The sequence below is a fragment of the Balaenoptera physalus genome, assembly GCF_965194825.1.
Source record: "Balaenoptera physalus genome assembly, chromosome: 7".
Taxonomy (NCBI): domain Eukaryota; kingdom Metazoa; phylum Chordata; class Mammalia; order Artiodactyla; family Balaenopteridae; genus Balaenoptera; species Balaenoptera physalus.
The window spans coordinates 21,679,266-21,704,616 of record NC_138886.1 but is presented as its reverse complement, the minus strand read 5'-3'; the positions used below and the strand labels follow the sequence as shown (position 1 = coordinate 21,704,616).

General features: G+C 40.9%; 1 protein-coding gene across 1 annotated transcript in view; it reads right to left on the bottom strand.

The window, feature by feature from the left end:
- SUSD1 (sushi domain containing 1) overlaps nt 1-25,351 on the bottom strand; it is a 136,766-nt gene that overhangs the window by 68,578 nt on the left and 42,837 nt on the right. Inside the window, exons 6-9 of the mRNA XM_082469272.1 lie at nt 16,393-16,490; nt 15,585-15,771; nt 8,059-8,168; nt 4,754-4,946 (exon numbers count right to left, since the gene is read on the bottom strand). Coding sequence (XP_082325398.1) covers nt 4,754-4,946; nt 8,059-8,168; nt 15,585-15,771; nt 16,393-16,490 — 588 coding nt within the window. The remainder of the gene's footprint in view (nt 1-4,753; nt 4,947-8,058; nt 8,169-15,584; nt 15,772-16,392; nt 16,491-25,351) is intronic.

Here is a 25,351-nt window from a genome sequence, read left to right as displayed (position 1 = left end):
AAATCGGTTTACAAAACAGGTTTTGATCTTGCAAATGGGACAAGATTAGGAGAGAATGGAATAAAGTGAAGGAAAGCACACCAAGGAGGAGAAGAAAATTTGAAATCATATTAGCCCAGCTAGAAAACTATGACAAGGAAAAGGAGCTATATCTAAATGTAACTGTTCTAAAGAGATTAGAAAAGTAGAAATATTTACTAAGTCAGGGAAATGGCTGAAAATCATCAAAGAGAAGAATAAAGGGACTATTTTGGAGAACAAACTAAAATGACCCCCCTAAAAGGGTACCCAGAGTCAGGTATTATTCTATCAAAAAGGATCCTCTTACAGTTTTAAATAGGGAACCCAGAGTAGGCATTAATGGAGAACTCTTTAATAACTGGAGTTGTGGTGCTATGTAGTTACAGAAAATGTGGACATATTTAAAAAGAGAAATACTAGAAGGATCAGTGTAGAATTCTTCAGGTATCATTAAATGAATTCCAAGGTGGCATTGTCCTTACAGATGAAAGAGAGGGTATAGCCCAGGCTATAAGGAAGCCTGCCTGGGAAATGCAAGGATTTAGAACTTGAAAAGAAGGAACAGAAAAGCAGAGAAATGTTAAGGAGGATCCAGGGAGCATGACCCTTGATCAGGGCTGAGGTTATAGGCTGAACTGAATAAAAATAAATACCTCCTAATAAAAGGGAAAGGTGGGCAGAATTTACCTGAACACTGGGTGAACGTGGCACCATTCTTGCTCTATAGAGACCTCACAGGCAGAATCGAAAGTAATATGTTAGGAGAACAAAAATGTAAGTATGAAAACAAAAAGCAACTATAGAGAAGGAAAGTCCTAAGACCGAGCAAATGTATTAGCCAGGCCTGGGGAGGAAGAAGGAACAGAAACAGCTGGCATGGAAGGTTGAAAGCTTACTACTCAGCTGGCCTGCCGGAGCAGTAGGAATACTTAGAAGGACCTGGAACACTGGACGATTATCTCTCCCGATGCAGAAAAGGAAATGGTGGCAGGAAAGAATGCTTCAGTTCCCATCAAAGAAGCACAGGCAGTTCAAGTCTCAGAAATTCAGTTCTAAGGAAAGGTGGGGCTTGGATGAAAAACCACTAAAACTAAGGGACTTCCTAGACCTCATTAGACCAGTGAAAACACAGGTTCCAGAAACTCAACAGCAGCTCAAGGATTAGCTGAGGGTAATACTCCAGGGAAGACAAGGGAAACCTCCTAACCAGGAAGCAGGACTCAGAAGCAAGGCATTCAATAATAGGAAGCCACGTTGCTCAGAATTAAAACAATACTTAGGATCTTTCTGGGGATAGAGAAATTCCGAGAAAACAGCAGGAAACTGGGAGTGTGAAGGAGGCAGGCATGCAAGACAATGCACTTCTTTTTTTTTTTTTTTTTTTTTTTTTAGTTAAATATGAGTTTATTGCAGTACTTTTCTCCTCATTTGGCATGTTCCCTCCTTCTTTTTTGTTGTTGTGGTATAATTAATTTACAATGTTGTGTCAGTTTCAAGTGTACGATTCAGGTATACAATTTTACATATATATCTATTCTTTTTCAGATTCTTTCCCATTATAGGTTATTACAAGATATTGAGTATAGTTCCCTGTGCTATACAGTAGGTCCTTGTTGTTTACCTACCTTATATACAGTAGTGTGTATAGGTTAATCCCAAACTCCTAATTTATCTCTCCCCCTGCCCTCCCGCTATCCACCCCCCAGCAACCATAAGTTTGTTTTCCATGTCTGTGAGTCCATTTCTGTTTAAGACAGTGCATTTCACTTGAAGAGTTTCCTACTATAAATATGGGATGTCCTGCTCGCAAAGAAAGGAGGCTCTTTCACTACACAGATCAAGATCTTCAGCAATGGTGGAGGGTAGGTAGAAAAAGGGCTCAAAGGAGACATGAAAATAAAAGGTTCTAAATACTTGGGATAGACACCAAGAAAGACCTGGAACCACCATTGGCAAAGTTCCAAAATTTTCAAAAAGCATAAATTTCTTTCCCCCACAACAGATGGGAAGCCTGGTGTCAGACTGAATCCAATAACCTCAAGAGAAGAGATTTCCCAAATTAAGTTGAAATTCACAGGGGGTGGACTTCAGACAGCTGAGTAACCTATAGAGGCTGTCACATCACATGCTACGTTATATGCACTACTGATAACCTGGGGTCCACATTGCAAAGGATGAGGTAACGATAATCTCACTTTCTGAACTTGACACCATGGCCCCCTCGTTATACTCAAGCTAGAGACCTCATCTCCCACCACTTTCTCCAGCTCACTCTGCTCCAGCCACGCTGGCTCCCTTGATGTTCCCAGAACATGCCAAGGACATGCCTGTCATTTGGTGTTCCCCCCCACTTCCTTCAGACCTGTGCTTACGTGTCTCTTTATAATAGAGGCCTTCCCTGACCATCAATTGCCACTCCCTTTGCCAAGCTTTATTCTTCATCTTACCACTTAGCCCCACCTAACATCTGATATATTTCCTTACTTGTTTATCTGTCTCCTCTCCAACCTCCTGACTCCAACCCCATGATAACTGAGTCTGTTTTATTGCTGCTACATTGTCAGCTATCAGAACCTGCCTGACACACAGTAGATAAGAAATGAACATTTATTAAACGAATGCATTTACACACCCATTACATTTGAAGTTTTTGCTCATGGTCCAAGGTTGAAAAAAGCAAGGTGGGTCTAGACTGACTTACGCACTAGGTTCTAGGAACAAAATTTTCCTTTTTTTCTTTTTAAGCACTAAATATTTAGTAAAAAGCAGTAGATGTACTGATTAAAAATGAGGGCCCTGGAGCCAGAATGCCTGTATTCAAATCCCAGTTGTACATCTCACTAAGTGTGTGATCTTGGGCAAGTTGCTCACCTTCTCTGTGCCTCATGATCTTTAATCTGTAAAACGGGAATAAAATAATGCCGTCCTCAAAAGGTTGGGTAGGTTTGGGTTGACCGAAGGATAGCACTTTGAAAAATGCCTGGACATCTTCAGTGCTCAATAAACAAAGCTAGTATTGTCATCATCATTATTATGTACTAGGAACCGTTCTAAACATTTTACTTGCATTACGTCACGTACGAATCACTCAGAAGGTAACTGAGGCCCAGGTGCAAGAAGAACGTATCTAAGCCATTGGCTTTTCTTTTTTAATTGAGATGAAATTCACACAACATAAAATTAACCACTTTAAAGTATACAATTCAGTGATATTTAGTACACTCACAGTGTTGTATAACTATCACATAACTTTGCTTTTCTAAGTTTTGTATCTCTGGGACTCATGTTGAGAAATGGGACAATGAAACTTGGAATAAGATTAATTCAACTTTGGAGGTACCTAAGAAGTAACATCTACTACAAAAAAAAAAGATTTATAGGATGTAACAGCTAGAACACACTCTCTGTCTCAGGGAGGCCACTCTAACGGAGGCTTAGCAGAGAAGGCACTGGGGAGGAAAGAACCTGGGACTTGAGTGCCTTTACACGTTAATTTATAAGGAGAGGTGGGTGTTATTTTTAGACTTTAATTTCTCTGAGGATTTAATAATTGGAGGAAATGCATATTCAAATTGTGAGCATTATTCTGTAGCCAGAAATGTATGTGGGGGCTAGGTTTATGCTGTCAGGAGGTCTTCATCGTGCAACCTCTGCTGATACAAGGCACAATCTAAGATGAAAAATACAGTAAAGAGTGAATTTTCAGCCTCCGGTGTTGCATGGCCCTCATCTGTATCTACTGCATTTCAGAACCTTCCAAGTACAAAGACCAACGTGCCCACTACTGACCCACAAAGATCAGTCGGTGAACAGGATAAAGGCCTCAGGAAGGTAGGAGCAAGACCTATCTTATTCTACTGTTTTCTTTCAATGGTTGCCCATAAATTTGTCCGTTAAACCCAACTGATGAGGGACTTCCCTGGTGGCACAGTGGTTAAGACGCCGCGTTCCCAATGCAGGGGGCCCAGGTTCCATCCCTGGTCAGGGAGCTAGATCCCACATGCATGTGGCAACTAAGAGTTTGCATGCCACAACTAAGGAGCTCGCGAGCCACAACTAAGGAGCTCGCGAGCCACAACTAAGACCCAGCACAACCAAATAAATAAATAAATAAATATTTTTTTTAAAAAAAGCAACCCAACTGATGAAAGAACAAAAGAAATGGTAGAGACTTCTGCATCCCTCCCCACTAGGGAGGGCTGTGGAGTTGACACAGCCGCCTCTATCTGGCTTCCTTGCAAGCAACAGGAGAAGGAGCCTGACCTGCTTTAGGCCACTGTTCTCTGTGTCGGGTTAATGTGCTCGTACGGCGCCGTCAGGAGGCCTCCTTGTCCGACCCATGTCCAACACACTGCAGCTCACGTTTCTGATCTCCTGGAAGTTAGTTCTAGTTGCCCATAATGACTGCCCTTAGGGTTCAGCTGTCTTAAATTTGAGGTGAGAGATAGGAAGCCTTACAGTATTCGCAATCCATCACTCCTAGGAATTCCTGAGTAAAGCAGTCCACTCCTGGTCTGTACCGTCTCTGAGCCAGAACCCAAGTGGGAAAGGGGAGAGGTGGTAAGATTCAGGGACCCTGTGCCCCAGAAAACATTGGTAGTTTGTTAGAACTAGAATCCAGGTCTCTTGACTCTGAGACTATCATTCTTTATGCTGCCCCATGTTGTACAGTTCAATACACATATTTAACTTGTTGTCTTGAGATACCAAACAGAAAGACATCTACACCCACCTGCTGGTGCGGTTGTTATTGTTATTTGCACTGAGTGCTGCTCGGGAGATCCCAGGAGGGTGACATTCACTGTGTACTCAGTTGCTGGATACAGATCTAAACACACCAATGCGGTTTGTTCCCTCGTTGTGAAGTTAAATGATGTTGCGTGATAAAAATTATGCAGATACCGCCTTTGACCTAGAACTTTAAACTGTCGTGAGATCAAAAGAAAGCGATGCATTAAATTCATTTGGCTTGCAGATGTCTAGACCATAAGCAAAATGGAAAGAAAGCAGGAAGGTTCCTTCTACTTGTCCTCACCCACACAGAATTATTTTTAATACAATAGCAGGCTAAACTGGACAAGAACTTTACAAAGCTACCCTACGTACCCTATTCAACCTCCCTCTCAACCAGCTATAAGACTAAGCTTAAAATGCATAACTACATCTCAGATGGACGAAATGTCAGGCTATTCTAAAGTAACCCCTTGAGCCTTCCCAGGTGAAGGAGACTGTACTGGAGTTACTGGGCAAAATTCTTTTCAGTTCTTTTCATTCATAAGGAATCCATAGACAAGCCTCATGGAACAGACTTTTTACACTGTATGAGGACTACCCCAAATTATGCATTCAAAGCAACTGAGTCACGGTACTTCACTGGAGCCTTCCTATTAGAGTTCTGGGAAACAGTTTTTGGTCCACAGAGTCATCACACACACTGGTAACCTAATAATGCTCTAACCACTGCCAACTCAAGATGTATGTATAATACAGGGATTTATAAGAGAGGAAAAAAAAAAAAAACATGTGAAGGTCCCAGAAGTAATACGATCAGCTCTTGATCAATCAATGTGTTTTAGCTGGATGTACATGTTTTTAGTGTTTCCTTTGATGCTTGTGTCATTGGCTATTCCACCCTCTACCCTTCCTCATCACTGTCATTCTTCCACAGACATCCAAAACCCTGGCTCATTTGGGAGATTCCTCTCTCCCCCAATTCCTAGCATTCTTTTGGGTAACATAAAGGTCCTTATAGGTAAGCCATCAAAACCTGGCCTCAGAGTTGCTTGAGTTCAGGGCTGTGAAGTTCCTCCACTCCGCTTCAGCTACCCACATCCACCGCCACGTCCTCGACTGTCATCCTCGGAGCTGCTCCACCAACATCTCACAATTCCTTGTTCTTCTGGACCACTCATTCCCACTCAGTCTGTCTCTCTCAGGAAATCCCCCAAGATTTCCTCACTCAAGATTTTCTACCAATATTTTAACACCCCCATCCTCATCTTCCCACCTATCTTGGATACCATTGTCTATCACTTCCACCATTCTCTTTGCCTGATACCCTCAACACCCTTGCTGCTTTGTTCTCAATTTCACCCATTCTTGAAAACTCAAAGCCCTGGGCCAATCCAGATGTTTGACTTCACCACTTCTGCATTCAGACTGCTGCCCTCTGCTGGAGAAAAACCTCACAACTATGGAGGCTGCATTTCTATACAAAGTCAGTCTCATCCTAAACTACATGTAGTTCAGTCTATAAACAAAAAATTACTTTCTAGTTAACAAACTTTGGATCACACTGTCTGTACAATTTTATAATATAGTCCTTTTGCTTAACAACATATTAGAAAGTTTTTCTCTATCATTAATTCATTCTATAAATAGACAGACTGCCTTTTATTTGTCAGCCAGAGTACACAGTGTTGGTTATACAATAGTAAATAAGATACAGGTCCTAACCTCAAGGAACTCACAGGTAAGTATCTAGGCAAATAAAATACCCAGGGATAAGTGTTATAATACATGAAGCTGGAGGAGTACCCAGGAGGGACACCTGACCCTCCTCTTTGGGGATCAGGGAAGGCTTCCTCATCTTAATTGTGCACTGAAAGAGAAATTAGCATTAACCAGGTGAGTTGGGGATGTGAAAAGTAAGGGTAGGAAAAACAATTCAGAGCAGGGACAGCGTTTGGGGGAGGAGGTCAATGAAGGCCTCCCACCAGGGAGATGACTGAGCTGAGTCATTGAACTCTTTAATCATTTTAGTGTAGGACATGAAGTGAGAATCATTTATCTTCTTAACCAAGTAGTTAACCAGTTGTCCCAGAACCATTTATTTCTGTACCCATTCGAAAAATCATCTTTGTTTTATATTAAGTTATTTGGGTACCTGAATATATTTCTAGGTCCAGTGTTCTTTCCAATATTAAAATTTGAATATTTCACTCACCTGCTTAAAATCCTTCAGTGCCTCCATATAGACATAAAAAATAAGATCCAAGCTTAAAAGTACAGGGTACAGGGATGATCACTATCCAGATTTTTGCCTCATCTCCTCCTACTGCCCCTTGCTTTCTCTGTTCCCCAAGAAAGCCACATTCTCAATTATCCAATAAGCTATTCGACTTGCCCACACTGCCCTTCTTCACCTCATCCAACATCTTTTATCTGGTTAATTCCTACTTACTGTTTATGACTCTGCAATGTTTTTGCTTCTTGTTAAAAAAATTGTACCTGGACATGGGGACTTCCCTGGTGGGCCAGTGGTTAAGACTCCGCGCTCCCAATGCAGGGGGCCCAGGTTTGATCCCTGGTCAGGGAACTAGATCCTGCATGCTGCAACTAAGACTCAGCGCAGCCAAATAAATATATTTTTTTAAAAATTGTACCTGGACATATATACACATACATACAGTCTCCTATTCCATTTATTTACTTTTTATCAAAGCTCTCATTACACCATATTGTAGTTGTCTGTTTACTTGTATGTTTATATTAGTTCAAATAGAACTTCCAGGTCCTAATACATGATATTCTTTTGGTAAATGGTTAATGAACTAATTCTAATTTAATACTTACTTAGTCTACTCTCTGCCAGATGATTTGCTAGGCACTAAAAATGATACAAAAGTAATAAATTTCAGTTCCTGCCTGAATATACTTATAATTTTACTTGAGATTTGTGATGTTTATAAATTCAAGTTAAGTGAGGACCAAGAGCCCTGCAATAAGTTTCTTAAAAACCCACATCCGTGTGTGAATTTGATGACAAAATAAGCTGCAACTATAAATGAACCAAAATAAAATATAACACATGTGAAATACCAGACAGAGAAAATGATAGCAAATCACCCAATAGTGTCTTCCTTCAATTTAGTCCCTCACTTGCAGCCATCTCACATTCATCTCTAGAAACAAAAATCAAACAATCTAGAAGTTCATTCCATTAGTGTTTTTAAATACTCTGGACCCCCACTTGGAGAGCACCCAAATTTTTAAGTGACACAATTCATCAGCGAATAGCATAAGAGATCTTCTTACTTGGTACGTTCGTTCTGATCCAACTTTCCTAGAATGCCTGTTCAATTTCAAACAAGCTTCAGTATGTATTGAAATATTGAAAATCCTGTCATCTTCTAAGAGATCATCACCTAAAAGATAAGAGAGAACACAGGGAAAGGTTGCATCTTCTTAGCAAAACATACCATGGCCAAGGACAGCTGAAACTCTGAGAGCCAACAGAGTGTTTAACAGCAGAAGCATCAAATCTGGCTTCAAGTCCTAGCTCTACAACTTCTTAATTGCATGACCTTAGCTAAGTCACCTAACCCCTCTGAACCTCAGTTTCCTTATTTGTGGAATCAAGTAATCAGGTTTGCTTTTCTTATATCATAGGCTGTTGAATCAAATGAAATAATGCATATTTTAAAACTGTTGTAAACTAACAAGGCTGTGAGATTTTTAGAGAGTTAATTCTGTCACTTGGATGGCCTGTAAGTAAAATGTCATGAAGGTAAGTATATCAATAGCCAGAAAGTCTGAGAATAAGGAAAAAGCTGAATAAAAGTCAAAGGTCAGGGATTAGAACTCTCAGAGCAGGTGTTTCCAACCTAGAAGATGACCAGAAAGTAGATGACCAGGCAAGATGTTTATTCTCACAGCAGACAGTATTTCAAGAGCTACTCAGATGAGGCAATGAAATAATCAGAGAGCTGATATATTTGCATCGCTATATAGAAAAAAAGTCATTTCATGCCTCCTGCAGCCTAATTCATTCCTTCGATGGTCTATTTCCTTAATGCAGGAAACGAAAAAGAAGAAGAAGAAGAAGAAATTTGTTACTAATGAATTAAAAAACCCACAGAGAGTCTAATAGTACCATGGCTAATTTTCAAGGAAAAGCAAATTTCCTAACAAACAGGTCTGTACATTTTCTACAAATGAGAAAAAGTTAAATGTCTACAGAGAGAAGCTTTTTATTACTATAAGATAGTTATATTTCTCCCACGGGAGTCTTTGCTACCTAAGAAGTAATAATGATAACAATAAATTATTCTACTCAAAATTGGAATTGTCCACAGCATTTTAAATATCACTGACATAGGCAGCACCGGCAATTAGCTGTGGGAGAAAATATTCTTGGTTAGCTCTAACTGGAAAATGTAAAATATGGTTATGAGAAAGAATTTGAAGACCTATCACGATGTGCTCTCTGTTATCTTCATAGCTTTCATTTTCAAGATTTCATAAGGACACCAGAAACAAAAATTTCCCCATGTACGCACATGATTTTGAGGTATACCAAATATATGTACGTGAGAAATACCACATATAGTATATGTCTGTACACAAACAGAGCATAAAGCAGAAGTATTGTCTGCAGAGTTCCCATCTCAATACGATTTTCCCACTTATAGCCATTATAGTCTGAAAACAAAGGCATCTGGCTCCCACTTCCCACCTCCAACCCTGACAGAAGTGACTGAGAATAGTGGAAATGGGTCAAAATTTGCATCTGGGTTGGAAAGAAGGATTGACTGCCATCCATAAGGCAGAAACATGAAGATATTTCTGCTTAGCACAATGTGGAAGAGACTAGGTAAAGAAAGATGCTGAGAGCTCTATGCAACATGCCTTCCAAGCAAAGGAGCAGGGTTCCAAAATCTCAAAGGAAGGAATAGAGGAGGACTGGTGCCCATAGAGGTAGGGGCTGGAAGCAACGATAGGCCACAGGACTGCTCCAGCTGGAGCCATTTAGCCTGGGGGTTCCCAATCCTACATGCACATCAACCTCACCCAGACATGGCAGATCTAAAGTAAAGCTTGGACATCTGTGGGGTTTTTTGTTTTGTTTTTTTTACTTCACCAGGCAATTCTGATAGGCACCCAGGGTTATATACTCTGCTATCACTATTTCTACTTCTAATAATAATAATAATAATAGCCTTTCCTTAGCACAGTGGAGATCAGTAACAGGGAAGGACTTCTAAGGGGAGGCCTAGGGACCTGGAGGTTCCACCTGACAGACAGCCTGGGTCGGCAAAAGGAGAGACTTGGTTCCTTCCTGCCTCTGTAGGCTATGGCACCATAATGAAGCCAGGCAATGCTGAGCTGGCCCAAGAGCTACAGCTTCACCACTCAAGATAGCAAAGTGCTCAGAAATAAAACTCAGGGCAGTAGGTTTTCTCACAGCTGCTGTCCAAAGGATACTGGATCATCCAACCAGCAGGAAATCCTTCAAGATGAGATCTGAGATAAGCATACCAATATTATCCAATAAAAAGTAAGATCAAAGGGAATGCCATCCATTTTATTATGAGGGAAATATCAAACCTAAATAAAACTTTTATCTTCCAAGGATAAATAATATAGAAAGGGGGGGGGGAAGCCTATGAAATGATTTTACAAAGAAGAAGAGGGAGATCGCGCCTAGAAGGCAAAGAATGAACACTGTTGAAAAAAAATAGTGAGCAAAATAATGGTAAAATTCAGCAACATCTGTTCTGTACTTTCAGTAAAAAAATTTTAAAGATGATTCAAACAAATTAAGGATGAGATGGTAAGAGAATGTGATAGCAGAGAGGAAGCTGGTTGAGAGAGGCAGAAATAAAAAGGGAACTAGAAGAGACAAAAAACAAAAAGAAATGAAAGTGCAACAACAGAATTTAAAGTGCATCAGAAATGTCAATGCAGGGACTTCCCTGGTGGTGCAGTGGTTAAGAATCCGCCTGCCAATGCAGGGGACACAGGTTCGAGCCCTGGTCCGGGAAGATCCCACATGCCATGGAGCAACTAAGCCCCTGTGTACCACAACTACTGAGCCTGAGCTCTAGAGACCGTGAGCCACAACTACTGAGCCCGCGTGCCACAACTACTGAAGCCCACGCACTTAGAGCCCATGCTCCGCAACAAGAGAAGCCACCGCAATGAGAAGCCCATGCACCGCAACAAAGAGTAGCCCCCACTTGCCGCAACTAGAGAAAGCCTGTGTGAAGCAACGAAGACCCAACGCAGCCAAAAAATTAACTAATTAATTAATTAATCTTTAAAAAAAAGAAATAGTGCATATATGAATAAATGCATATAGAGAACAAACTTGCTACATACTCACAGAAGGCAAAGGAAAAAGGCACGGATATAAAAAAAAAGAAAATAGAAGACCAATGCAGACAGACAAGGAATTCCACATAGGAGTATTTGAAGAGCAAAAACAAACAAACAAAAACAATAATCAGAGATTTAATGAAAGAAAATATTCCTAATGTGTAGATAGATTGAAATTTGAAGATCCAAAAACTCACAGGGTACTAGGAAAACTTTGCGAAAAACATTAACATGTATATAACCCATGACTGAAATTTCATGAAAGAAAGGACTCATGTCTCATTCACTATTGAATTCCTGATGCCTAAAACAATGTCAAACACATAGTAAGTGGTCAAAACATTTACCATGTGCATGAGTAAATGATTAAAGTCTTGAACTTCACACGTAAAGAAAGCTTCTATGATATCCAGGCTGAAAAATCAGATTGTCTACATAGGATTTTTTTTTTTAAATCACACCTTCAAATTCCTCTTTCAAAACTTTAAATTCCTAAAGCCAATGTGAAATGCCACCAGAATTCTGACAACAAAGGTTTTGGCCCAAGAATTTTATCTTCAATCAAGTTCCTATTCACTTGTGAAGACAACAAAAGGATGTTCTCAGATAATCCTGGGCTCAGAAAGTATCCCATTCCTCAGTAAGAAGATAGAAATCACTGTGCAGAGAGAGAAATAAAAATACAGAGAAAGATAGAGATGTTTTGGTATGAAAGAACTGGCAGTAAACACTGAAACTATTAAAACATATACCTATTTAAATAATTGTTATGAATATTGCTATAAATTAATATAAAAATGAATCCTTTAAAGATGTAGTACATGTTAAAAATAATTAAAAATAAGAAGCTGGCAATAAAATGCTGTATTAAACCAATAACATAAGGGAAGCAAAAGGGGAAGGAATAAAAGGAAGTAAAGAATGCTAACTTCCTTATCTTACTGGGGGAGAAGTTAACATTATTTCAGTCAACACAGGCAATAAGAGAAATACACATTCAAATAGGATTTTTTTATTTTTGTTTTTTAATGTGTAATGCAGAATAAAAGCAAAATCTATACTGTTTGAATCACTGAAAAAAGAAAATCTGTGCAGCAAAAAGAGAAAACAATGGACATAGCAACATAGCATAAAAAAGAGAAAAAATTAAGATGACAGAAGAAAGGAAAACCATATCACAAACAACACTAATGTAAATTGCTTAACTACTACTTTTCTCAAAACGGTTTGCAACATATGCTGTCTCCTAGAGTACATCTGTAGCAATGTTATCCAGATAGCTTTTAAGAAGAACAAAAGGGGGGCAAAGGCATATCATGCAAATAGAGCACAAAGAAATCAAGAAAATCAGGGGAAAAAAAAATTAAATAGGCTAAAGAGAGCCACTTCTTAATAGTGGAAGTAAGAATCTACAATTAAGATATCAATCACGAACATAAATATCATAACATCAAAGTGTGTGAAACAAAACAATTAGAATTTCTAAGAGAAACTGAGAAGAATGGCAATCCAAGTAAGCAAAAAACAGTAACAACAACAAATACAGAAGTCCTGAAAAACCTTACTACTAGAGTTGATTTAAGACTAGATCTTACCTTACAAGCAAACACTCTACCTATTATCACAAAACTTTGCCAAATAGTAAGCCCCAAGAAAATGTTGATAAATTCCCCACAAAGAATACTAAAATGTAAAAAAAAAAACTAGAAATCAACACCAAAGTGTAAATGTTAAAAATATTTTAAACCTACCACTTGATAACACACATAATTAATCCTTCAATCAATGGGGAAATCAAAATAGCAAGTAGGGACTTCCCTGGTGGCGCAGTGGTTAAGAATCTGCCTGCCAATGCAGGGGACACAGGTTCAAGCCCTGGTCCAGGAAGATCCCACATGCTGCAGAGCAACTAAGCCCCTGTGTGCCACAACTACTGAGCCCGTGTGCCACAACTACTAAAGCCCACGCGCCTAGAGTCCATGCTCCACAACAAGAGAAGCCACCACAATGAGAAGCCTGCGCACTGCAACGAAGAGTAGCCCCTGCTCGCCACAACTAGAGAAAGTCCACACGCAGCAACAAAGACCCAATGCAGCCAAAAAAATAAATAAATATATAAATAAAAAATAGCAAGTATATAATGCTTTGAAAGTAAAAATAAAGAGAACATATATTAACACCCTCATAAATAATTCTTCGATCAAGGGAAAATCAGAATAGCAATTATACCATATCTTGAAAGTAAAGATAAAGAGAGCATGTATAAACGCCTAAGGAATTCGGCCAAAGCTCAAATCCGGAAGGGAGGAAGAAGCACTGAAGGCTTTTATTATCAAACAGAAAATAATGGAAATAAGTTGAACTATGCATTCAACTCAAGAATTTAGTAATAGAACAATATAACGAAGTTAAGAGAATCAGGGAGAAGGAAATAATAAAAAAAAAAAAATAAGGGGAGAAATTAATAAGACAGAGAAAGAAAAACAATTAAAAAACCCAAGAGATTACTCTTTGGGGAAAACAACAGTAATAAAACAGACAACCCAAGCGAAGCAGATCAAGTGTTAAAAATAGAGAAACACAAAACTACAAATCGAAATAACCTGGGGTTATATAATCTGTAACCCCAGAGGAGTTGTAAACAAATATTCCATGTGACATTCTGCCAATATATCTGCCAATATATTTAAAATTACAGCTAAACGGACGTTTCTTAGGAAAGTACAAATTATAAAAATTGACTCAAGAAAATGTAAGAAACATAAACAGACCCCCAAAAGCATAGAAGAAACTGACAAAGTTATCAAAGAATCATCTCCCAAAGGGGTGAAACTTAAGTAATATTATGAGCAATGTGTCCAACTTTAAGGGAAGGGGATAATTCTAAAGTGATATAAACTTTTCCAAGGTATAAAAAATATGGAAAACTTCCCAATTCATTTAAAGAGAACTAGCATAACGCTAATAATGAAATCAGATGGCTAAATGTGCACGATATAGAGGAGGGAATGACAGATCTTCACAAGAGTGCATAAGGAAACAGCAAAGACAAAATTTGAGTAGATATGGAGTAAATGTAGAAACGTACCTTGTTCCCAGTTGGAATAATTCAATATAAATCCCAATTCTCACTAGATTAATTTGCAAATTTAATCCAACTCCACTTAACATTTCAGACAGAGGAAGGAGGTCTGGAGACATTAAAAAACTCAGCCATGGTCACCCAGCTCTTAAGCGGCAGAGTTAAGATGCAAATCCAGGTATGTCTGACCCAAAAGGCCATGCTTTTCTCAGTGGAAATTAACTTGAAGAGGTTGAAGAGGATATTAGTAAAAACAGCTGACACTGAACAGCAAGCTGTCATTCTGACTGAACAGAGATAGATGAGTTTGGAGTCCTGGGATGCTCTTTTAAAGAAGACATATTCCTAATAAATCCACAGTAGTTTATTTTTAACTTTGAACAACTTTCTCTAGTTACTATATTAATTTGACAATATCTTTCCCTACCTAGTATTTACTTAGAAATAAATCATTTTGTTTTATTTATATACAAGTACCCTGAGACCTATTTTGTATAATTTCATAGTTGGCTTGATATTGTTAAGACTGGCAGACTTCAATTATTTCTGCAACATCCATGTTACTTCCCAGTTCCTCGTGGCAGCAACACCTAAAGGTTGAGTTTTCTTAATTAGGACATCAAATAGCTAGTTGAGAACTACCTCAACTCATCCAAAATAATAAATGTCACCAATGGCTTTTCAAGGTTTGCTTATTAGGAGTTTAATTAGTCCTGACACCCCACAACCAGAATTATGAAAAAAAAAAAAAAACTTACTGTAATTGTCATGATGATATAAAAATCCATGTGATAACTATGTGCCTTGGGGTTTATTATGACTTCTTGAAGCTCCTTCTTGTCCACTCCTCTTTTCACCCCGCATCCACCCTCCTGCATCCTAGGGCTGCCTCCCCGTCTCCACCTGCCCACTCTCAACTCGGTTCCCCACCCCCAATCAGTCCTAGGGTCAGTTCCCATCCTGGAGCACAGCTCCTGGGTCAGCCTTCCTGGCTCCACCTTTCCCATAGGCAAGAGTGAATGACTTTTGAGTTTCCTACCAAAGATAAGCCATGTGGCTACCCTCTATTGCCTTGGATAACTGAAATGGACTGCATCATCACCTACTGTTCTCCTCTTTTAAATGCCTTATTACCTTCCACGTCAACCAGAGGACGCAGCTGAGAATCAATACATCAGTGACCATTCAGCCTGGCATCAATAGGATAGGAATCTCTCCTACCAGACCCGCTCTGGCTCTGAGCCTTAGAGCAATTAATCCCCCGGCTACAAATCTCAGAAAGCAACCGTGAACTCTCCTGACCAGTAGATTCTGAAGCACATTTCCCCACATCCTGTGCTTAGCATTTTCTAGGAGGAAATGAGACTTCACCTCCACCTACCAGCTGTCTGGAACCCAATGATGGCTGGCACAGAGCGTCTGGGAGAGGCAGTAGAAATGTGCATGGTGTAGTTGGTGCCCTGGTACAGATCTAGGCACACTTCCGGGGTCCTGTTATCTGTGGTCAAATTAACTGTCTCCTCATGAACTGTTTCCATGGGGTCCAACCATTGTCCTTTTATGTATATCTTTGTGAGGGGAAAAGACAAGAGAACCCACCATGACTCCAGTTAAAACGAACAAGAGAGATTTTTGTGGTGCTGGAACCTACTCTCTTACTACTCCCTTTAATACTGCACTGCTCACCCCAGGGGAGATAAATAGGGCAAACCTCTGCTATCAGGTATCTGATGATGAAATCTGATCAGCCCAGTAATCCATAAATGCTGAGAAGCGACATAAAATGAGGGGTATCTCCAGGGAGTGCTATCCTGCACTCAAATAACCAGCGATCAATGGAGGCAACACAACCTGAGACCCGCTCGCTGCAAACTGTCACCGAGGCAGCAGATGCTTCTAGGCTTGTTCTGGGGGAGTGAAATACAAGAGCTTGCAAACAAGCGATAATGATGATGCCAAATATAAATACATCCCACACACATACACGCTGGAGGATGACAAATATACTAAACACAAAATGTAAAATAAAATAATCCGGATATCTTAAAAATTCTGTTCACTTTTTTAAAGAACTATGGGATTGGAAAGCTATTAGATTGAGAAGCACTTCGGGAAGCAAGTCCCTCCTACTCTTATTCCCATGGTAAGCATTTCTGCCCTAGCAGGAAAAAGGAGCTCACTTTACTTACCACATATACGATCTTGGAGTTTATTCTTCCTGGGTTTATTTGCCACCTCACACAAGTGTTATTAAACACTGACACGTCATTAATTTCTATAATTATTTCTAAAATAGAAAAAGAGAGAGTCCTCTCACAAAATGCATCGATGAGCTTTGGAAAAACCCTAATGGCCACCACATTAGAGGGCATGACTTAGTTTATCTGCCCAGCTGGTCTCTCTGATGATCACCATTCATGCTCTGATTCAGAAACCGAATCAGTAATTCAAGCTACCCCAGGCCAATCACCCAATTTAACTTCAGCATGAGTGAGCTTGGCCCATTACCTGATTTGGAGGAAAAGGAAAGATTCCTGCTTAAGTATGGGTGAGAATTCCAACCTGTGATTGGTCTGACAGGCCACTGGATGCCACTGGTGTTCCACTCCTGTGGGATAGAAAGCGGCCCAGAGCTGAGCCCTGAATCCTCCCTGCAGCTGCACAGGTAATATCAGCTTCCGGCTTCCTCATCCCACCCAGCTGATGGAGCGTTATTTCCAGGTCACTGCTGTTCCCAAGAGGGAAATGACACGCATCACCACATGGGACCATTCCTCAGGAGCAACCCGTTGGGGTAAACTAAATAAATTCTCCACAAGGTCCCTGGATACTTCCAGGGCTCCTTTAACTGAAGCTATTTAATCCTGACTTTCTAGGAAGCCACTAATTTCTTCAAGTTGTTCTGCTTTTTTTATATATTCTGTGTGTATTTCATGTAATATATTTGGCAATGTGGGAAACAGTATTAGGGCCTCAGTTCCTGAGGTAACACAGTTTCCAATGAACCTAGTGAACCACCTAGGAAGTTGTCCAGATGGGAAGGGGGCAAGGATCTAGCTTTTTATCCATTTAATAAATTACCTGCAGATAAGTAAAACTATTTTTACTTGCAGTTGACATACTCTTGTCTATAAAGAATCCTAAGGAATTCACATACACACACACACACACACATACACAAACACACACACACACAAAGCTAAGAAAGGAGTTCAGCCAGGTTGCAAGATACAAGGTCAATGTACAAAAATCAATTGCATTTCTGTCCACTAGCAAGGAACAATCCAAAAAGGAAATTAAAAAAAAAAAATTTCACTTACACCAACATCAAAAGGAATAAAATTCCCTGCGGGTAGAAGTTACCAAACCATCACCTCTGGAGAAGGGAATCATCATCTCACCACACAGGAATGTTCCTCAGCCCAAATTCAAGCTTCCCCATTGAATCAGACATCCCTTATGGATGTTCTAGAACCTCTCAGCTTCTCCTGTTCCTTGTTCCAGCCCTGCATGGGCTTTGATACCATGACCGTGTCTTGTCTCCCATGCTGGGGCTTCCCTGTTGCACACCCTAGCACATGCAACCTGGAAGGGGGGGGGGGAATTAACACCTCCTGGGGGACAGGAGGTACTAGATAAGTCTGCCCCTTATCTTTCTTCCCCTTGAAGGGCAGACCTACAAAGACCTCTCAGGGAGCTGTCGCACTGATGGAGCAATACTTGCACTCAGTGAAGACCATTGCAACAAGGCGTCCTTACACTGGCTCTGCTTCCTTCCCTGCTCTACTCACCTTAGCCCTCACTCCTGCTTCCTGGGATAGCATTCCCTATTGTGAAAAAACTATAAGCCCTCTGCCTCAGGCCCTGCTTTCTGGGAAACCCAAGGTAAGACTCCCATCAAGAAGGGTGAGAAAGATAAGTCTCTGCGCCAGAAGATGTCTCTCTTCATCTCAGCTCCCATCCTTCCCTTCTAGTAAATCTCTTCTCAGCCTCCAAGTGGGAAAGGGAGCCTGCACCTCAGGCACCTGTAGGGTTGACTAATTTCTCCTCTACTCAGAACCAATACTATCTTTAGACAGACGCTAGTCTACTGCTCTCTTTGCCTATGGAAGATTTTATATCTTTACTAAATCATTCCTTCAGCAGCATTGCCAAGGTTCTCTGTTACACATTACCTGGTCTTGGGTAAGCCCAGGTCAGCTGACTATAAGTGGGAATAAATGGAGGCAGAGAGAGGAAAACAGGCAAACTTCTGGAGAGACACCAGAGGATCACCTATGGCTGTCTAAAGCACTCCTGGGTCTCTACATCAATGTTTCTCCCTGGAGCACAGATAATTTGAAATCAAAGAAATACTCCAGTTGTGGACATGGGTATCCTGATAGATGCAAAGACCTATCCATTCACCTCCTTGGGTAGCATAATGATGATGTTGGCACCAGTCTTTTATCAGCTTGAACAAGCCCCAAATACTCCTGGCCCTTTCCCTCTCCACTGACCTTCAAAGCCCTAGAGTTCTAGACTCCTCTGCTCATTCCCACATCCCTCTGATACTCACCCTCTGGTCCAGAAGGAAAAGGAAACATCCCACCCCCCACCTTCTCTCTGAGTTGCCAGTAAAGCACATTTCCTTCCCACTCGGGACCTCTTTGCCACCCAAGCAGAGATTAGAAAGGAAACATGAAAGTTTCCTTTCTTGTTCTTCCTTTTTGCTCATTCACTATGACAACTGCAAATAACATCTCAAAAATGCTATCTGCCTCCAAGCTGTGCCATGCTCCCTGCACAGAGGGACCCAGATCTGATTATAGGGATGTCAGATATTTCATCCCAAGGAGAAGTATAACAAAATCCGGTGGCTTTTCCCTCCAGGTGTCTACGAATCAGCTGGAAAGACTTCGTTATAAATGTATCAGCTATTAAACATCAATATCCATGTTGCCCCTTTAAAAGAGATGACTTGGGAGACTATGCCCTAATTCTAATAGTACCTAAAACTGAAAACATTTCTGGAAGTTCTCTTTGGAACTGACTCCAGGGCACTTTATTCACCACTGACCCTTAACTGAACGATTATCGAATGCCAAGCATCCTCCCATGCCAGGCACTGGGCTGTGACGATGATCAGAACAGAAGTCCTTCCCTCAGGAACATGGCTTCTAATGGAGGGAGCAAACATATAAGCAGAAAAATTACAACTTGATAAATATCAGAACAAAGTTGCACACAAGTACCACAGGGTATAGAGAAAGAAGCCACCAACTTTCACTGGAAGACCTGGGGAAGCTGGCTTCGTGGGGGGCATGACCTTCAGGGCTGAATGGCTGAAGAGTGAGGAAGACAGAAGACAGAACAGCAGGTCCAATGCCTGCAAGTGTAAAGGGTGTGGCAGATTCAGAGTGGTGACAGAGACGTGTAACATGCTGGGGAGGAGGAAAGAGGGGAAGCGAGGTTGCAGAGAGAGGAAGGGATCAGACTTGGGAAGACCTGCTCGCTAGACTAAGCACAGACTTACTCCGACGAGACTTGGAGAGCTAAAAGCCGGAAGATGATGGGGACCTCTTTTCTTAGAAAGATAACTCTGGTGTGTTTTGAAGGAGACACTGGAGGTCACAAGGAAAGAATGTGATACCCTTTACTCAGTGATTACAATACATCAAACACTGATACATAGGTCTTTATAGATTTGATCACACTTTCCCAGCAGTCATAGGAGGCAATCATAAAATCAATAATGAGTGAACATTTATTAAGTTGTTACTATGGACCAGATAGCATGTACAGTACTTTAAATGTATCATTCATCTAATCTTCAAAATAACACCATGAATTTGACATTATCGTGTCCATTTTACAGACCTAAGGCTTAGAGAAGTTAAGTAACCTTCCAAAGGTCACACAGCTAGTAAGCAATGAAGTCAGGATTCAAAACTAGACCTGCCAGACTCCAAAGCCCAGAGCCTTTGCACTGAAGTAGTTATTCAGCAAAAAGGTAAAAAGATGAAATCAGGGCACTGTATTTAAAACCGTGAGCGATTCTGAAGGAGAAGCAATAGGAGGCAAGAGATAAGGAGTCTAGGCTGACTGCCAGTCTCTGAGCCTGAGAGTCTGAATGGATTGCCTTCTACTGTACTCATAAGAAATATAGGAGGAAGCAGACTGGGTTTGTGAGAAAGAGACGAACGAATTGTGTTTAGAACATGCTAAGTCTGAGTTAATCTACCTGGGTGAAAAAAACAGTCTTGAAGGTCATCAATGGGTAGATGGTAGTTGAAGCCCTGGGTGCAGGTGACACGCCCAGGTAGGGCATGGAGAGCAGGTGGCGTGATGGCAGGGCACTGGGACACATGGAAACCAAAGGGGAAACTAGAGGAGAAAGAGGAATGCAGAAGGAGGTCGGAGGCTGGCTGGGAGAGTGTGATGCCTCGAGAGTCAAGGAAAGAGAAGATCTGAAGGAGTGCCTGCTTCCTCGAACGTTATCTCCCTTCCTTCCCACCAATGCCCCCAACCTCCTCGCTCCCACCCAAGAAGGGCCTGGAGCAGAACATAAGCACTGGGGGCTCGACCTCTTGCTCTTCTCTCATATGGCTCTTTCTTCCCCAGTGGAGGGCATGTGGTGCCATGATCAGATCTGAGGTCTGACTTTGGACAGAGGCAGGCAGAGCAGGTCTCCGCCTTGTCCAGTTGTAGGACGTTTAGGCTTCTCTGGCCTAAACTAAGTAGGCCCCCACAGCATCCAGCTGAACTCTGCATTGGACTTTGGGGACAAAAGCCTCCGTGGGTTATAAAGTACCTTTGCTTTGCTTTAGATTCTGCATGTGGCGCATGGGTGCGTGCGTGTGTGTGTGTGTATAAATGTACATATATAAAGTTATGTATTTTAGTATTCTATTAGCATCCAGTATTTCTCTGTGGTACTCATCATGTTTGTAACTAAATAATTTTGTAATTAGTTATTTAACGTCTATCTCTCTTGAATGTAAGCTCTATGACAGCAAAGACAAGATCTATCTATCTCTCCATCCCCAGAAACTAATACAGTTGGTTGGACATAGATATTTTAAAAATATTTATCATTTGGTTGACTGGTTGAATAGATGGATAAATGTATGGCTAGCTTATCAACAATGCTAAATGTTGTGGAAAGGTTAAGAGGAAGGAGGATTGACACTAGAACATGAATTTGACAGGTGGTCATCAGTGACCTTGAGAGAGAGCTACAGTGAAGTGGGGTGTTGGATGCCTGATTCTCCTTCAGGAAGCTCAGAAGAGAAGAGGGTGGGAGGGGACAGATACAGTGAGCACAGACTACTCTCTCAGAAGTCCCATTGCGGCCAGGGCCTAGCCTAGTGCACTCTCTTGGTTTCCAATTTTATATCCATTTTCTCTACTTTTGAAAACAGTAAAAGGTCCTACAGAATAAATTCAAGAGACCTTAACAGAATGTCAAGCTCAATGTCATTTCTCGTATCTGATTTCAAAAGTGATATGACCAGTCTTCTAATATGACTCATAAACTACCTCCAAAGGCAATTCCCAAATAGATTACAAAACCAACACATTTTGATAATAGCAGCATCACTGAAATGAGGGTAGGGCTTCCCAAGGTGACAACGTTGAATAAATGCATGTTTGGCTATAAGAGTTTTGCTATGCTTCCTTTCTTCTTTTTAAGTCATTAGGGTCACATAAAATAGGTAGAAGCAGCATGGCTTAAAGTAGTGCTTTTCTAAAATGCATTATACACTTTAGGATGATTTTTTGGTGGCACATGAATACATTTTTATACGTCTGCTTTGTATTGGTTTTTGTGTATATTTGAAAAAACCCAGGTGTTCATCAAACTCATGATATCACATGTATTACTGTGTCCTTGATCAATAAATTTAAATTAAAATTTTAAGTTTTAAACATAAGTTGTTTTAAGAAACTTATTAAACTAAAAAATACTTCTGTTCTGGCAAACATCGTCAGGGTGGTCTACAAATAATTCAAGCTTAGGAAAGTGGCAGGAGACAGATCGTGGGCTTTCCAGGTTTAAAGGCCTGAGTTCAAATCCTGTCTCTGCCCTTTACTAGTCATTGAAAGACCCTGTGAAAGTTGCGTAAATTTCACGAGTCTCAGGTTACTCATCTATGAAATGAAAATATCAACACTTCACAGGGTTTTTCTGAGGACAAAATGAAATCAAGCATCAAAGCTCCTAGCAGAGCCGTGGGTGTTTAAGTTGGTGCACAATCAATGGTAGCCATAATGCTTGACGGTCTAAACATTACGCACATATTCAAACAAATCCCAGCCATGTGGCTATCTGCATAAACGTGCCCATTTATTCCGGCTGACCTTTCTCTTCTATCTGAAATACGTCTAGCTGCGAGTAAGCACTCACTGGGCTGAAGAGGAGGATCAACAACACAACAGAAGGGGCAGGAGCTAACAGGAGGCCTGGAGGCATTTGGACTCAGTCCCTGAGTCGGGCGAGGGGGCCCAGAAAGGATCCCAGCAGTCAGTCTGTGTTTCCATAGAGATGTTGCTCTTTAGGGAGCCTGGAGTGAGTGAGCGTCAACTTCATAATTATGAACTCAGATTCTAAACGTAAAAAGCCAAACGACCTGTGCAGGATGAAAGCCAGGGACAGTCTTATCAAGAATGAATCAGTCCCTTTGATCTTGAGGTAAACCGACTCACTGAACATCAAGCTTCCACCTGGGGTTTTTCCAGACACTAAAGTAATTGCCTAATTCTCAGCTGTCCGGAGTTTCCAGTCTAAACTGGCCTTAAAAAAAAATTAAAAAGTCCCACCGCCTTGCCGGAGTTCACACTCCATTAAAAACATATACAGATCTAACTGAATCACTTTGCTGTGCAGCAGAAATTAACACAACATTGTAAATCAACTATACTTCAATAAAATTAAATATATATATGTGTGCGTGTGTGTGTGTGTGTATATATATATATATATATATACATACATACACAGATCCATCCTATTAATCCAAAGAAATAGGGACTCCAAAAATATTTTTAACTAACAACAACTCACGTAAAGTGAAGATAAGTTATTCTACCCAATTTAGAATGAAACGCTCATGTATAAAAAGATGGGTAAACAGAATGAAAACAAAGGACAAGGGTAGAAGGCATTCACAGGTTAGGCAGAAACGTAAAAGAAGATGGGGAAAAAACCCAAAAGTGAACATTGAAGGAGGTAAATACAAAATACACAGAGAGATTTGGGACAGAAGGGGAGGTGTGAAGAAATAGGTGAAAAACAGGAAAAAGAAGGAAGGGAGGGCAGCTGAGCAAGAGCCATGGTAATCAGCATCTCTCACTACAGTTCCAGAAGCCTCTCGTACCTACCCACCCAGCGATCACGTGCACTGTGCCATGAATTAATCAGCATGTAAATCGCCCCCTTTATCTGAGGAAATTGAATTTAGCTGCCAATCTTGATTGAGGGCATAGAGGCCTCCTCACAGAAAGATCACAGCCCTCAGGGAGAAAGCCTTTTCTCTCCTTAAATCAAAGCTTGCATAAACCCATGGAAACAGCTGCAGCTGGAGCCACAGACTTTGTGAACGGTGGCAGGCTGAGGTTGGTAATTATAATTAGCAGTTACATAACATGTTTGTTCTTCAAAGTGCTCTATAAGCATCAGCTAATTAATAGCTTACTATGCCCCATGCAGATCCACTGGTTTTTCATGGAGTGACTAATCCTGGTACCCCCACTGAATTCTGAATGGTGGAGGCACAGCAGCTTGAACAATGAAGCAAATGGCTGAGGGTCCAGAAGCTATGCCCAGCTCTCTGACCAAGTGACTCCATAGGTAGCTCTGGGCCAAGACCACCTCCCCAGATGTTGAATTCAGCAACCCACGAGGCAGCTGCCTCATTTCCTCCAAATAACTCTTAGAGGTGCTGCTGGAGGTGCAACAATAGTTTGGAATGACTATCAGTCTGGTTCAAAATGGCATTAGCTCTTCTCAATGTCCCCAAGTATGAAGACTGGGACTCTGGAGTCCTTGGCGTTAGTTACAGGTTTGCCCTTGCTTCTCTGTGCAAGTTGGGCAAGTCAATGGGACCTAAGAGAAGGCCAAACTCGATCTCTGGGTTCTCATCCGTGTCTGCCCTTCCTTGTTACTATGATTGCAATCTCTAGCCTACAGCCTGCTGCAGTTGTGGTGGAGATAACTGAATGTGGGAAATGCATGGCACAGGCAGGGCCTCAGCAGCAGAGCTGAGTTCTTCATCTACTCCAGGGATGCTTTACCCAAGGCCTTCAGAGGTCCATGATTTTGTAAAATATTATATGTATATCCGTATGTGCATTTCTTTGGAGGAAAGTCTATTTACCCTATTGCCCTGTAAATTCCAAGAAAGTAGTGTCCAGCAAAGTACCTCACACATAGTGTATGCTAAATAAACATCTACTGAACAAATTGATAGATTTCATCAAATTCCTAACCCCAAAATGGTCATGAACCATTCCTCTATGGACAAATAATCACCAGCAGTCCGCATATTGTATTTGCTCTGGTTAGACTTTCCTATGGAAAACTTTGATTGGCAACACCCAAGACATTCTTCCATAATTCTGCTACAAAATCAAGCCAGAGACCTAGACCAAAGCTACCTTGAGATTTCACTCTTCAGAGATCTGTCTTCAGAGCCAAACAAGTTAACAGCTTGAAATAAATTTCCAGAGCCATTCAAGACCAGGTGACAACCATTTGTCACACCCACGGCCAACCACCACAAACCTAAGAATCATTGCCTTTTCCCATCTTATTTCTTGGAGGCCGAGGTGTGAAATAAAGCATGTGGAAGTCTACACTTCTGACTCATGAGAAGATCCTCTTCAAGCAAGGTTAATCATTTCAGTAAAAGACCTAACATGTGCACCGTGGTTTAAACTTCAAAATGCTCCCCATAGATTATCTCGTTTGATTCCCTCTCAACAACTATTTGAGGTAGGAAAAGCAGGTTTTATTTTCTCCCTTTTATAGATGAGGAAACTGAGGCTCTGAGAGAATAATGCCTTACCTAATGACACACAGCTAACACATGGCACTGCTAGAATGTGAACTGAAGTCTCAAAACTCCTTTTCACTGGTAATTTCATTTGGGGGTATATATCCAAAAG